This window comes from Mus caroli, unplaced genomic scaffold (genome assembly GCF_978045245.1).
Source record: "Mus caroli unplaced genomic scaffold, Mus_caroli_1 scaffold_2, whole genome shotgun sequence".
Lineage (NCBI taxonomy): Eukaryota > Metazoa > Chordata > Mammalia > Rodentia > Muridae > Mus > Mus caroli.
Window position 1 is genome coordinate 5,833,253 of NW_028227257.1, and position 15,171 is coordinate 5,848,423.

The 15,171-nt window shown below is 45.5% G+C and overlaps 1 protein-coding gene across 11 annotated transcripts in view; it reads left to right on the plus strand.

Annotated features, from left to right (window-relative positions):
• LOC110290525 (putative serine/threonine-protein phosphatase 4 regulatory subunit 1-like) overlaps positions 1-15,171 on the plus strand; it is a 76,479-nt gene that overhangs the window by 29,237 nt on the left and 32,071 nt on the right. For 6 of the 11 annotated variants that reach the window (XR_015045630.1, XR_015045633.1, XR_015045637.1 and 3 more), the window contains one exon: positions 14,492-14,634. The exons of 4 other annotated variants lie outside the window; for them this stretch is intronic. Coding sequence is in view for 1 of the 7 variants with exons in the window: in XM_029474535.1 (XP_029330395.1) it covers positions 13,150-13,247; positions 13,648-13,811 (262 nt within the window). In the remaining 6 variants the exon portion in view is untranslated. One more of the 11 variants, XM_029474535.1, reaches the window with a different exon arrangement.

A 15,171-nucleotide genomic window follows, 5' to 3' on the forward strand; every position in this document is an offset into this window, starting at 1 on the left:
GGGTGTCCAAGATGTTGGATATGTGCCGGCAGAGTGAGAATGCTTCTTACCCAACTTTCCAGCATATTAGGGGAGAGGTACACACTCCCCAGAGAGCTGAGTGCTTGCCATGCATATTGATGGGAGCCTTTTTCCTTTGTGATACTGGTCCCTGTCACCCTTCTTTGTAGTTCCATAGCTGTTTGCTCACTTGTGAACGGCTTCTAGGAGCTTGCACTGGACAGCCCAGCCACAGGGCATGTCTTCCTCAGGGTGGCCCATCACTATTGATGGCACAGTTTTAGAGTGTTTCCTCTTCCTGTCTAAATGGATTTGAAAATTGTGGTACAGAATGTGGGAAGGTCATGGCTCTTTTGAACATCTCTGGCCACGATAACCTGGCCCTGTGCATTCACTTGGAAAAGCATGTGTTCAGTGAGAATGTCTTCAGCTGGTAAGCAGCATCCTCACACTGCTGGCCTCCTGTTGCTATGACAGGCTCCAGGGAACTCATGGGTAAGGTGGGCTGCAGTTGTCTCCAGGACACCTTGATTCTGTCTGCAGAGTCCTGTCTTCCTAGGCTTTCTTTCCCCCTTATTTTTGTTACTCTGGTGGAGCTTGGAATCAAGTTTAAAGCCTTGTGTATGCGACACATGCTCTTTCTCAGAGCCACAGCCCGCTTGTGCATTGCTTTTGTTATAGAGAGCAAAGGGAGAAATGGTGCCGAAGGCTTCCTGTCCCATGAGTACCATGGGGCATAGCACACCACAGCTGGACTGTGGACTTCCAGGTTCAGCTGCGGGCTTGATTGTCACCCTGGTCCTGCTCTAGTCCACTGTGGCTCTGTAGCAGGGCTGACCCAGTGCAGTCTATCTTGTTTTTAACGATGATGACCTTGACTTGGTTCTTGAAGGACTGAGGAACTGCGGCTGCCGAGACTCCCCTGAACCTGCACACCCTCATCTCTGTCCCTCCTGTCTGCCCATTTCCACTGCCCCTGGCCCCTTCACTTCCCATCCTCTGTCCCCACTAGCTCATGAGTACCTTTTTCCCTGAATCTGCATCTGGCACACTGGTCCTTTCCTTCTCTTACAAACCTTAGGAGTGAGAATTCTGCAGTTTTGGTTTCTTTAAAACAAAACAAAACAAAACAGAAATATTATAAGAATACTTGTTTTTTGTTTCTGTGATTGTATGACATTTGGAATTCTGGGAACTTTTCAGAGGTTATATAAATGCTAGGGCCTTGCGAGGTGAGGTTGGTCTTTCAGGGGGGTTGCTATGGCATATTAGATTCAGGGATCTCTATCTCCCTCTTCCCTGTATCCATCTTCCTTTCCTATCTTATGACAGGGTGAAACTGGGGGAATAAAGAATGGGAAAAAGAACCCTCAGAGTAGCAAAGACCAGCAACAGACCTTAGCTCATTTCTTATCCTCTGCATCTTCCTTGGCCACCCTACTCTTGAGAGAGCCAGCGGGCTCCCCAGAGTCTGTCCTTGCTGCCTACTTGCTTGTTCTTCATAGAATGATGGTCTGTGTCAAGCACAGTCCCAACCCTTACCCTGTAAGTCATAGCACTGGGAGAGCCCAGTGTCCTCCCATCTCAGAAACAGGGAAATGGTGACCCTCACTCTTCACCTTCATATGGCTCACAGCCTGTTTGCTTCACCTTTCCTGGCTAGTGCTTGTGTCGCATCAGGTCATGTAAAAGCAGTGTTTGCAGTGGACAAGATGGCTCATACACACCCTCTCTGTGCACCTGAGGCAGGGCAATACCAAGTTTAAGGATAGGCTGAGCTGCTTCTCAGAACCTTGTCTCAAGAAGCAACAAAAGAAATGTGTGATAGGCTCAGGACCGTTGCTATTCTCTGCTGCTGTTTTTCCAAATTTCCCATTTCCCATTTGGGTCTCCAGTCTACCTGGAGTCATGGCTGCTGTCTGGACACCTGTGAGATGGGGCATTGTCCTCTCTGCCCTGTGCTGCCACTTTGTTCAGACACATGTCATCATAGACTCTGATGTACCTGTCACTGCGAGGATCTGCAGTACCATAACTAAATCATCAAAGATGTGACATCACACAGAGCAAGGCTCGCTACTCTGCATATCAGGATGGCCTTGGCTTTCTCTCTGTTTTGTTCTCACACACGCTTTGCAGGAGCTTAGCAGTTCCTGGAAAACAGGTAAACCAGCCGGCCGACGGGGCTCCTGTAGAATCCGGTTGATCCATGGCAAATGCAGTTCTTCTACCCTTCTGTTTGTGTTGTAAGTTTTCCTTTACTTTCTCTATATATGCACTCATGTGTGTGCATGTGTGTGTGTGTGTGCTTGTAACTCTTGTATGCAAACACAACAATACAGCTATGAAGCTACAGCCTGCTACAGAGTCCTGACTGTCAGGTTTAATTCCAGCTATTTAGTCTGTCTTGTCACTGCCATTTATTAACTTTTATTGAGAGACAGTCCTGCTCTGTAGCCTGGGAGGCCTCTCTCTTAGGTGTCTGCCTTCATGGCAGCTTCATTTCTTAGACTCTGGTTGACACTGGTAAATGAGAATGAGATCAAGCTCTTGTTTCCTTTTATTGATACTGCATTGAGTATAACTTCACTGCATTTCTGTGGAGTCTCTTGGATTTCTATGTACTGTACTGATATTTGTGAAAAATATTGTTTTGTTTCTTCATTCCTTACTTTTTGTTGTTTTGTTTTTCTTTTTCAAGACAGGGTTTCTCTGTACAGCCCTGGCTGTCCTAGAACTCACTCTGTAGACCAGGCAGGCCTTCAACTCAGAGATTCTCCTGCCTCTACACAGCTCCTCCCCAGGGCTGGGATTTAATGTGTGCTATACCCTTACTTTACATTTTAAGTAGGAAATTCGTGTTTCTGTAGTTTGCCAAGAGATTTTTTTTGTTTTTGTTTTGTTTTTGTTTTTTGTTTTGTTTTATTTCGAGCCAGAGTTTCTTTGTATAGCCCTGGCTGTCCTGGAACTCACTTTGTAGACCAGGCTGGCCTCGACCTCAGAAATCCACCTGCCTCTGCCTCCCAAGTGCTGGGATTAAAGGCGTGCGCCACCACCGTCTTTTTATTTATTTATTTTTTAAAGATTTATTTATTTATTATATGTAACTACACTGTAGCTGTCTTTATACACATCAGAAGTGGGCATCAGATCTCATTACATGTGGTTGTGAGCCACCATGTGGTTGCTGGGATTTGAACTCAGGACCTTAGGAAGAACAGTTGGTGTTCTTAACCACTGAGCCATCTCTCCAGCCAAGAGATGATTTTTAAATTAAGCTCTCTCTCATACACACACACACACACACACACACACACACACAGAGAGAGAGAGAGGGGGGGGGGAGGGGTTATTTAAAGAATAGCAGTAAGAAGCCTCATGCCCTCTGCTTCAATCCTCCTGCAGCCAGCACTTTGCCTTGCCCCCTTCACATTCTCTGTGTCCTTAAGTCTGTGAGTTTTCCTTGACCTCTGACCTCACACCACTCTGCCCAGGATTGCTTCAGCGTCATTTCCCTGGGAAGAGGCCTCTCATTGTCACACCCCTAAACTCACAGTGCCACAGTGACTCCTGGGAAATTCAGCTGCTCCAATCTTGTCCGTCATTTATTTATTTTCGGTTTGTTTTTTGAGATAGGGTTTTACTGTGTAACTCGGGCTAGCCTGGAGCTCACTCTGTAGCGTAGGCTGGCCTCGAATGCATAGAGCGCCATCTGATCCTTCCTCCCAGGTGCTGAGCTCAGCGGTGCCCCCTGCCCAGCTGACACTGTTGCCTAGTATAGAGATTTAATAACGGTTGCCCCAGTGATGCCACGGGGTTGTCTTCCTGTCCAGGATGTAGCCCGGCAACATGGCCTCCACTTAAGCTTTGCACTCCTGTAGTGCCCGTTTGTGTCCAAGTCTCTCTCTACCTCTCACGAGGATTACTTTCTTTTCTCTTCCTTTGAAACCTTCCAGCTCAGCCTCACAGATCAGATCCACGGTTGGTTTTGACATTGTTGACGGGTGCAGGTCATTTGTTTTGTAAAACCAGCCTGGTTGACCTGCTGTCAGATTATAGTGAGGTCTGAATTCTGTATCATACGTCTTTGACATTTTTTTGAGATTGCTAGGTGGGTTTTTTGTTTTTATGTTCTACTAAAATCTCTTTAAAAACCATCTTTAAGGGTGGGTGTCGTAGTGCACACATTTAATCTCAGCACCTTGAAAGCAGGGGCAGGTGGATCTGCTTTCGAGGCCAGCCAGGTCTACAGAGTGAGTTCCAGGACAGCCAGAGCTATACAGAGAAACCCTGTCTCAGAAAACAAAAACAAAAAATAAAGACAAACCCTTCTTCAAAGCATCTTACATTGTGGCTCATCAGTTAAGAACGCCGCTGCCGGGACCCGGCGCCGCCGCAGGCACCAGTCATGTACGGCGCACATGCATATCTGCAAGCACAGTATTTATCCACAGAAAATTAGAAACAAATCTCACAGCTTGCTTGCACCGTGAGATGCGATACATAGAAGGTGGGGAAACGCATAGACGCCGAGTTGAAGCAGTTTTATGAGGCCAGCATCCTTGGTGGTCATGTCCTCCACACGTGCTCCCAGAGCCCTCCTCCTTCCTCTCCACCGCTTCCGCCCCACCAGGCTCTCATCCCTGAGCTGGGTTTTTACGTGAAACACATTCTTACCCTTCTGCTAAGTTTTAGCCCCAGGTATCTATCTACCTTACAGTTTTAATTTTTTTTCTAAGTTTAAATTCATGAAGTTACATAGAGACAGTGGCTTTTGGGCTGGTGCTCCGTGTGGCTGTGTCTTTTGAAGCTGTTCTTGGAGTGCACTGGCCTTTGCCTGTTGATGAGGTAGGGAGGCTTAGGTGTTGCGCTCTTTGGCTGCAGTTCTCCTGTGGACACTGTGTACCGGGTGGATAATGAGTGTGTGCCTCCTCCTTGAGTGGATGTTGCTGGCTTTGCAGAGTGCTTACCTCACTGCATAGCCCGCCTGCACGTGCCATACACTTCACTGCAGTTAGTGGTGTCAAGTTTTCCACTGGAGCCAGCCTGCTGCTGTGGCTGTGCACCATGATTTCCTGTTTCCTGACAGTTAGAGCCCTGGTCAGCTGATGCCTCTGCTCATTTCTGTCCTTTAGACTCCCATATAGATTTTAAATCCAACACATCAAGTCCTAACAAAATAAGGCAAAACACAGCATCAGTTTGTCAATTTGGAGGACCTTGTCATCTTTATAATATTGAGAATCCAATCTATAAATGTGGCCTGCCTTTCTATTTATTTAGGTTTTATGTCCCAATAAAACCTGTATGCTTTCTCCATAGAGAAGATTATCATTTTTCCTTCCTTTGGTGACATCTACACTTTTACCTTGTACAGTTTGTTCTTTAGTCAGCCAGCTTTCCTCGGTGACAGATGCTTAGGACGTATCCATGGGAAGATAAGAAGTGTTTGTGCTTGTGGTATTCGAGGTTTCTGTCCATGCTCAGGCAGATCCACTGCGTTTGGGCCTGGTGTAAGACAGATAAATGATGGAGGAGACAGGGGCAAAGCCATATACCTTATGGGGATCAGACAGGAAAGACAGACAGGAAGGGACTGGTTTCTCACCAACTCATTCCAGGGCCTGTCCCCAAAGACTTAAACTTCTTTCCACTAGGCCTCCCCACCTAATGGTTCCACTCTGAATCGCACCTCAGTCTAGTGACCACACACCACACACACAACTTCTGGGGATAGTTTACACACAAACCCTAGTGCCTCCTGAGTAGTGGGTAAGTTTCTCTTTAGATTGTTTTTTTATAGAGCCTTTGTGTGGTTTACCCACAAGTGAGCATGAAGCATGTTTGTAGTATATTTTAATTTTTGTTTTGACATGTAGTATCAGGTATCCCAGGCTAGCCTTGAACTTACTGTGCAGCGTGCTGAACAAGCAGTGAGGCCCCCCCCCATCAGCAGCAGCAGGCAATGACCGCCCCCGCCCCGCCCCCCATCAGCAGCAGGCACTCCTAATCCCCTTTACTGACCAGTCAGTCCTCAGATCCACGCTGCCATTGCCAAACACATAAACAATTTTCAAATATCTTTCTGCTGTTCCTGCTTTGATTTATTTTGTTTGTGGTCAAAGAACGAACATTTTACAGTTCTTTATTTTTCATTTATTTTTTTAAAATTTACTTATTTATGTTTCATTGTGTTCTGTCTAGAACGAATGTTGTGTGCCAGTATTTGGGGGAGAGCATCTTAAACACTTGTATCAATTGGGTTAATTTGGTTGGAAGCATTGTGTAGGTCTTCCATGTTAATTTATTTCCTTAGTGTGTTAAGCTGGTTTTTTTTTTTTTTTTTTTGGTGCGCATATGTGGGTGGGTGCTTGAATGCCACAGTGCACAGAGGACAACTTGAAGGAATGGCTCTTTTCTTTCTCCCGGGTCCCCAGTGACCAGGCTTGGTTGCAAGCACCTTTGCCCTCTGACCCGCCCACAGCCCTCTTACTTTTTAACGTCCTCCCCGAGCTGCCCACAGCCTTCCCTCTTACTTTCCTGTGCTCCCGTGGGCTGCTGCTGAGAGGACGGTGCTCCCATTCTCAGCTGCAATTGCTGTTGTCTGTTCTCACGTTCTTCTGTGGAGGTGTGTACCCTGCTAGCATTGCATCTTCTTTTGACAAGTTGCCTCTTTTACTTGTTGTCTAGTGTGTTCATCCCGCTTTCTGAAGCTCACTCACATTGTCTGGTATTAATTCATGCAATCCAGCTTTCTTTTAATTTTGCATGGCATTTATATGTATACACTTGAACCTATATGTTTCAAAATTCCAGCTATATTTACTATGGAAGGTGTATGGATACATCTTGCCTTTTGATACAGTTCACTCATCTCTACTTCTTAATTTGATTAGGCAAGTCCAGCCAGTGGTCCTCAGGCCCAGTGTGTCCCAGAATAGCTATAATTGCGGCCTTCCATGTTAATCGACAATATTCTACCCCAGCATCAGAAAGCTGGACACCCCCTGTTAGATCAGTGACATCAATGCTGCTGTCATTGTGGCTTGTTAAATCAATCATCTTGCTGATTGCTTTCTACTTATCTAGTGCCCTTGGGTGCTAGGCACCTGCTGCTCCATCTCACTGAGCACTTGGGTTGACGGTTTGGCAGTTACTGTCTTTCCAGAAGGCATGGCCTTCCTCCTCGTCTTGTTAGCCTTGCTAGCTGAAGGAGGTACTGAGAGGCCTGCGCTTTTGGCTTGGTTCATCCACAATGTTCTCCCAGAGCATGCCAGATTCTTGAAAGCATTGGCCTATAGCCCTTCCCATCTGTATTCTGTGTAGGCTGGACTGCTCTGGGGTCTCTCTTCTCTCTTCTTCCCTTTCCTTAAGAGGGCAGGTCCCTTGTGCCCACTTGAGGCTAGATGCAGATTTGCCCATCATTCTATGGCTGGGACAGCAGATTGGGGATCTGAGCTGCTGATTTCCCCGGGGAGGCTGGCGTGAATGAGGTCCAGGGAAAGTAACCAGTCTCTCTCGGCAGTGTCTGTCGGTTTCAGCTTCTCAAGCTTCCTGGCTGCCAGGTCTCACCCTTGTACCCCAGGGTGGTGTCCGTTTCTTCGGACAGCGTGTACTAACAGATTTCTTCCTGTGTTCTACTGGACCAGAGGACTTCACTTTGAATCCTCAACTTGTAGTCTTACTTTCTTCAAAATTGGAGTACGTGGATCTACTTAGGTTGGCTCTCCTTGTGCACAGGGCACCTGTCGGGTGTGCTCCTGCCTTGTCTGGTGGCCTCTGTCTAAAACAGCCTCCTCTGTTGATCTGTGCACAGCATGCAAGTTGCTTATCACCAGCCTCCTGTGTGACCTGTTCTACACCCATCACCACAGTAGCTTGAGCATCTCTGTTTCCTGACAAGTCCCCATGTCCCCATGTTTAACCGTCATGGTTTGGCCCCCCATGCCCTGCTCCTGGGTCCCCGCAGCCTCTGACCTGCTTCCTGGTGTTTTCTTTGTTCATTTCCCTGGAACTAGGGGAACAGATTAGGAATCTTTTTCTCTCTGTCAGTACTTTGAGACCCTTTCTGAACACTGTATGCTTTGAACTTGTGTTCATCAGCAAATGGACCAGACTTTTTTTCATGAATGATGCTTGTTCATACACTTTGGAGTCTCTGTGTGTAGCTGTGTCTTCATCTCATTTGGCTAAACACCTAAAAGTGAAATTGCTGGGTCGAATGGTGAGGGTTTAGTTCCCTCCCTGAGAGGCTGTTTTCTGAATCACCGGTAGATGCTGTCTCTGCCTCCTGTGCTCAAGTTCTCCCTGGCATGTGCCATTGTCACCATGGTCTGAGTGCTGCCTGCTGTGGCTGCCAATTTTTTTTCATCATTATGTTTTGTCTTTTAGCTTTTGATTTTGAGATAATTTTAGGTTTATAGAAGAGTTGCTGATGTATTAGAGTGTAAGGATTATTTTTAATGGTCAGCATCTGTGAAGGACTTCTTAGACTAGGTTGATTTCCTGAGGCAGGAAGACTCATTCTAAGTGTATGCAACACTTTTCTATGGGCTGTGGTCCCAGACTGAGTATACACAAGACACTGAGCTGGGTGTCGGTGCTCTCCTCTACCAACGGTGGATGCAGTGTGACTTGCTGCCTTATGTTCTAGCCACCAAGACTCACACTGTGGGTCAAGTAAACCTTGCTTTCTTCAGTTGTGTCCATCATATATTTATTACAGTGATGGAAATGTCACTGATGTATATAAAGAATTCTCTTACAGTTTGTGCCCAGCTCCTCCTGGTACAGTGGCCCTCACCCAGGGATACTTCTGCTCCTAGTCCAGGTCAGAGACATCTCTGGGTGCCGCATCCTGGGGGTCAGGGAATACTACTGACACCTAGTGGATATAAACCAGGGCTGCTACTAAGTACCCTGGAGTGTACAGGACAGCCCCAAGGCAAAGAGTGGCCAGCTACCAGATGGAACTGTGCTGAGGACAAGACTTCTGCTCTGATGCTTACATCAGCTACGGATTCTGTGCGTCTGTGTAGCAAGCACAGAAAGCTGAGGCACTCACTCCAGCAGTGCTCCACAGTGGTTCACTAGCACACGCCGTGACTGTCCACTGGAATCTTTCCTTTGAGCTGGGCTTCCATCCACCCAGGGTACCATGTCAGCAGTTAGCTGTTGAGTCTCTTTCGTCTCCTTAAATCTTTGATAGCTTCTTGGTCTAGTCTTGTTCTACATAACTGATGATTTTTGAGGAAGAGTGCTGAGGTATTCCATAGTCTGTCTCCCCAAGTGGCTTTGCCTGCTGCTTCCTCATAGTTAGCTGTGGTCATGGGACTTTGGGGAGTGTAATCCAGAATCAGTGGTGTCCACGCGCCGTCACTCAGACGGTTTAGACGGTATGTGTCAGGGGCTCGTAGTCTCTGTTTCTGAAGACTTGTGATATGGAGACTTCCCCCGTGATTGAATCAATCAAGAAACAGGCAATACGTTACCATGGTAAATGTTAAAGTCTAATGATCTTATTCGGATTGAGTTTACATGTTCTGTGTGGTGCCAACAATGATCTACAGTTATCTGACTTTTGTTTCAGTGATTATTTTCATTTACTCGTTAGTAAACAAAAGCATGGACCCAAATAGCAAGGAGCAGATAGAGAGACAGCACTGAGTCGTGCCCTTGCAGTACACAGAATGAACAACTGGAGTGGCCAGGCTAAGAGAGCAAACAGAGATAACCTCATCAAACCTACGCTAGAATGTCCATTACGTATGTGTGGCGGTTTGAGTAAAACCAGCCCCTGTACTCTCATATACTTATATAGTTGAATGCTTGGTCACCAGGAAGTGGAACTGTTTTAAAGGATTACAAGTGTTGCAGCCAGCCAGCAGCTCGCAACGTGAACGGTTTGACTGAGGTGGCCACTCGAGCTAAGGGAGGAACTAGACGGGGAGAAAGAAGAAATGGAGCCAAAGACAAGTTCATCTTGTTCAAAGCTCAATTTTACTAGTTCCGACATTCAGTTATAAAGGAAGGGGGAGGGAACCCGATTCCCGCCGAATGGTCTCGGGGTCCAGTAGCAGGGTGAACACGTGTGTGACTCTAAGCAGCAAAGTGGCATGGTCCAGCAGTGAGCGTGGCAGAACGAATGAGCAGAAAACTCCACCCTTGAGCAAGCAGGTTCCAGGCTGTGGGTGGAGAGACTACAACAAGGATTGGGAGGTGGAGGAGGTGTGGCCTTGTTGGAGGGAGGTCATCAGGGGTGGGCTTTAAGGTTTCAAAAAACCCACAGAAGGCTCAGCCTCTTTCCTGAACTATGGACCAGGATGTAGCCCTCAGCCATCCAACATTCCTGTGCCATGTACACTGCCATGTTCCCTACAGTGGTGATAATGAACTAAACCTCCAAAACTATAAGCCAGTCTTCTTTGATAAGCTTTATAAAAGCTTGTCTTGGTCATGGTGTCTCTTCACAGCAATAGAACAATGACTAAGAGCATATATACCATACAGTTCAGTATAATGTCCATTATATATAACATAGCGTACAGTTTACCAGTATAGCACTATTACACATGTGTTAGAGCTTACTAGTGTAGTGTCATTACACATACCATACAGTTTACAACTTTCAGATTTCTGGTGGATAGATTTTAGCATAGTCACATCATTGTGGAACATTCTGCAAGGACTTTTGAAATTTTCTTCCCACCTCTTAAAGAAATTCCGTTGCCATGAGGCACGTCTGCTCACGTGGCCTCAGTCCTCTACCCTAAGTAGCCAGGAGCTCGTTTTTCTCTCTTCACTGTGCATAGCAGTGTAATCCAGTGGTTCATGGTGTTTACTTAACCTGTTTCCAAGGCTCTCCCGAGTCGTAGAACACATCATGTCTTCATCTTGTTCACCTACTTGGTAACTGATAATGGTTCAGGTTAATTTCTGATTTTCTTCAGTTGGAATAGCATCGCTTCTGCTGTTTGTGAGGAGTTTGATGGATGGGTGTGCATCCTCTTTGTGAGGTGTTTTCTCCTAGTTGAGGCTTGTCTCCCCCTCTCCACTTGGTGCTGTCATTTGGGGAAAGAGTTTCTCACTTTAATGACATTTTAAAATTATTTTCTTATAAAGAAAAGTAATACAAATTTTATATTTTGAGGCTTCAAGGCTTCAAAATTATTGCTAAGCAAAGCTCACACTGGCTTTTCCATCTGGATTCCTTTTCTTTTCAAGAACTGGTGATGCGCTCAACATTAGCCTTCTAATCTGTTTTGTATTAACTCTGTGCATGGTACGAGACGGGAGTTAGGTCATGAGTTCTCAGGGTCTGTTCACTCCAGCGTCACTTTTGAAAAGGCTGTTTTTTCTCTGTTGACCTTTGTAAAAACTCATTGGTGATGTATGCATAGGTCTATTTCCAGACTCCCACCATGACTTTTGTCTATTTCTCCTTGTAGTTTTATTGATTTTTACTCTGTAGATTGAAACTGTGTTATTTAGTACATAGACATTTAGGATTACTATATCTTTTTTATAAGTTCACCCCTTTATCACTGTGAAATGACTTTATCCCTGGTGATGTTCTCTGTCTGACTTTGAGCTACCCACCCTAGCTTTCTGTGACTTCTGTTAGTTTTCCACTTTAAATGTATGTGCCTGTTTGTATTAGAGTGTGTTTCTTGTCAGCAGTATATTGTTGGGTCTTGGCATCTTAGCTGGACTGTTTGGAGCATTTGTGTTGTGTGTGTTCACTGGTGCAAAAGCTGACATCCTGCTGCTTGAGTTCATTTGTTAGAACTCTTTTCTCTTTGGGTCTTTATCGGCCTTTTCTTGGTTTAATGGAATTTTTTATGAATTCAGTTTGTCTTAATAGTTTATTAGTTATAATTTGTTGTTTTGCTATTTTAGCAGTGTCTCAGGGTTTGACTTATTAGTGATATTTTCCTACATCACAGTGTAGTATAATTATATTAGTATGCCTTCATTATTGTCTCCTGGTCTCTCTGCTTTTTTATCTTCCTTTTTACATATACATGTATATGCATGTGTACATTTATGTGCTAGAAAGCCACAAGTCATTATCAGTTTTATAGAATAGTTGTTTCTTAAAGAGGCTTAAATAATGAGATTAATCTTTACATGTGGGCATCATTTCTGCTGATTTTCATTCATTTATATAAATTTGGATTTCTGTTGGTGTCATTTTCTTCCTGGTTGGAGGGTTTCTTTAATAATTTCTTATAGAACAAGTCTTTTTAAAATATATTTAGTAAGGCATTTGTTTGCGACCCCTTGTGTTGAGTAGTTTAGTTTACATCAGCTTCCTGGACTTGTAGTCGTGCTCTCTGAAAGGCCTGCCTGCTCTCAGGTTCCCTGCTCTGGGGTCAAAAGAGGTCTTGGTTTCTTGCTGGTGGCTGAGATGCTGATGGCACATGTCCTTTGCCTTCAGTGGCAGTCTCATCTCACAGCCCATGGTGAGAGCCTCTTGTGTTTGGCATGTGGCGCTGTGCTGCCTGGGTCGGTGTGTCGCTCAGCTGCAGACCTGCCTCCCTGCTCTCCCGCCTGTCCTAGGGCCCAGGGACAATGTTCCTTTCCTTAGATAATTGCTGCTACTGGCTTGCCCTTCGCCACTGTTGTCTTGACCAAGCCTTCCTGTAGCTGTCCGTGCTCCCTCAGAACAGGTTTTGTGGGTCCATCCTGTTTACGGTCAGTTCTATTGAAGGTGGAAGAGTAACCATAGGAGATTCAGGGAATGGGCCTCATATAAAGCAATTCCCTCAACGTAGTTGCTCATTCTCCAGACCTTGAGAGGACCAGCAAGTACCCTCTGGGTCTCCCCATCCTATACCCACTCAGGGTTTCCTCTGAGGTCGGTGTGGGCCTGAAGAACCAGTAAGCACAGGTAGGTAAGGGCTTTCCTGTGTCGAGTTTACTCTGGATGCTGGGTTGTGAGGTAAAGTCCCAATTCCTAGAGGGCTTTGATTGGCATTAGAGCAGCCATCTCTGATGGCCCATGGTTGTCTCTGTCCTCTTAGATGGACATGGCTGGCTTTCCTTTGCTCCATGGCCCTCTTGCTTCTAGCACAGTACCTACAACATAGGATCCTGTAGTCGGCACCTGTCAGGTAACCAACTGTGGGGATCTTTCTGTCTCCATAGTCAGATTGTTGCCAGAGGACTACTGGATGTCTTGAGCCACACTGATGAGGACATCCTGGCAGTCCTGGAGGGAGCTGTCCGACTTTCAGAGGATGCAGGTTTTTCAGTTCTTTTTTAACTTGTACATTTCTTTAAAAATATATACTACAAGTACTAGCTAAAATTGAAAGACTTCATATTAATCAGTGAGCTTTGGGCTGAGTGTGACTGTAGATGGATTTTTGTCATGAAGAACAGACGTCTTACTTCAGAATGACTCAAATTGTCCTTATTTTTGGAACATCAGAATGACTAATGTGACAGAGGCCATTTGCCCTGGCAGTTAGGCCTTTTGTATTTCTTGAGTTTTGCCAAAGTGCTGGTTGCTAAGAAGTACCCAATCAGAAGATCCCCTTTGGATCAGAACAATCCCAGTCATTAGTTCTTCTCACCTGTGATCTCTGTTGACTGATCTTGATTTTTCTTGCTCTTTCTGCCTCTCTATGATTGCTATTCTAGAAGGAAGCAGGCTGCAGTGCAGCAGACATTCTGACGTCGCCTGTCTCCCCACCCCCTGCCACACAGTAAAGATGAGGAGGATGACTGACAGCTGCCCTGCCTGCACCCCGTTCTCTGCACACACGATGGCTGATGAGATGCTTCAGAAAGTTCCAGAAATCTGAGGCCTCAGAATTTGATCATTTTAGCTGAAGGGAGAAAAAGAAACCTTCCATATAGCTCCCATATTAGTTTAAAATATTCATATGGATGTGACACGGTGCTTTTAAAAAGGCCCAAGTGGATGTTTTTGAGGCTTTGAATGGATTCTCTTCATAAATGAATCACCATTTACAGTGCTGCGGCAATTATATATTTGTGTTAAATTTAATGTGGTGTACTGGAGCTGGAACGCTCTTTTGTTTAATGCTTTGCCTTAGAAATAATTGGGATGCGTGGATTGTGGGGGAGTGCATTTGTGAAAGAATTATTTATAATGTATACATCCCGGCTGGAATTTAAATAAGCACAACCCATAGGTCTGGCAGAGAAGCCATTAGCTGTAATGGCTTTTGGACGCTGGCCCAGCGTGCAGACTTCTTGGTCCTTTCTCCATTTGTATATGGCTTGTTATAATAGAGCTGTCATCCTCTCTTCCTTTTATGTTTTATGTTGCTGTGTGGCTTACTAGCTTTTTAAGCCTGTCTGTAGCATAAATACTCTAAATGGGAAATGATTTTTAAACTGCATTTGTCTAATTTTCTTGATGAAGTATTTTAGTAAGAAAAGCTAGAAACCATTAGTATATACCATGTCAGATGCTTGGCTTATTCTTACTAGAACTCTCTCTGTCCTATTGCCGTAGAGCCCACTGTGCGGACTGAGCTGATGGGGCAAATCCTTCCCATTGTTGCTTTCTTACAAGAAAGCAGGTTGGATTTTCCTGTGGTGGTCTCCCAGTACATCCTGCCTGTTGGAGCACGGTACCTTGAGGATCCAGACAACCAGGTGTGAGCACTGCTACCTTAAGATCTCATTAGCAGATTCCCTCCTGCTTTTACCTAACGTAACAGCAGGAGGGAATTGGTGACTTGGAGTTAACTGCCTGAAGCAGGTCTTCTTATGCAGTGGAGAAGCAGACTGTATTCCGTCCAATGAAGGAAGTCATCTCCTCCTTCCCATTATGGATGCACTGAGACAGAGACAGTAGACAGAGTACAAAAACTGTGTCCATGGACCTTCACTAACACTTGCCCTGTCAGTGGCATTTATCTCCCCTAGACGGACTCCATCACAGACACTTCTCACCTCAACCGTCAACGCATTAGCATGGCTCTCTAAGAAATGCAGAGCTGGGGGTGCAGGTGAGAGGTAGAGCACTTGCCTAGTGTTCACAGGGCCCTATCTTCAGTGCCCTGCCTGGCAAACAGAGAAAGTGATGCAGCACTGCTGTCAAGCCTGCCCTGCTCACCCAGCCCCTCTACTCTTCTCTCTCTGCTCAGCCTGTCCAGTAGCTTATCAGTGTGTATTTTGTTTGAGTCTCTG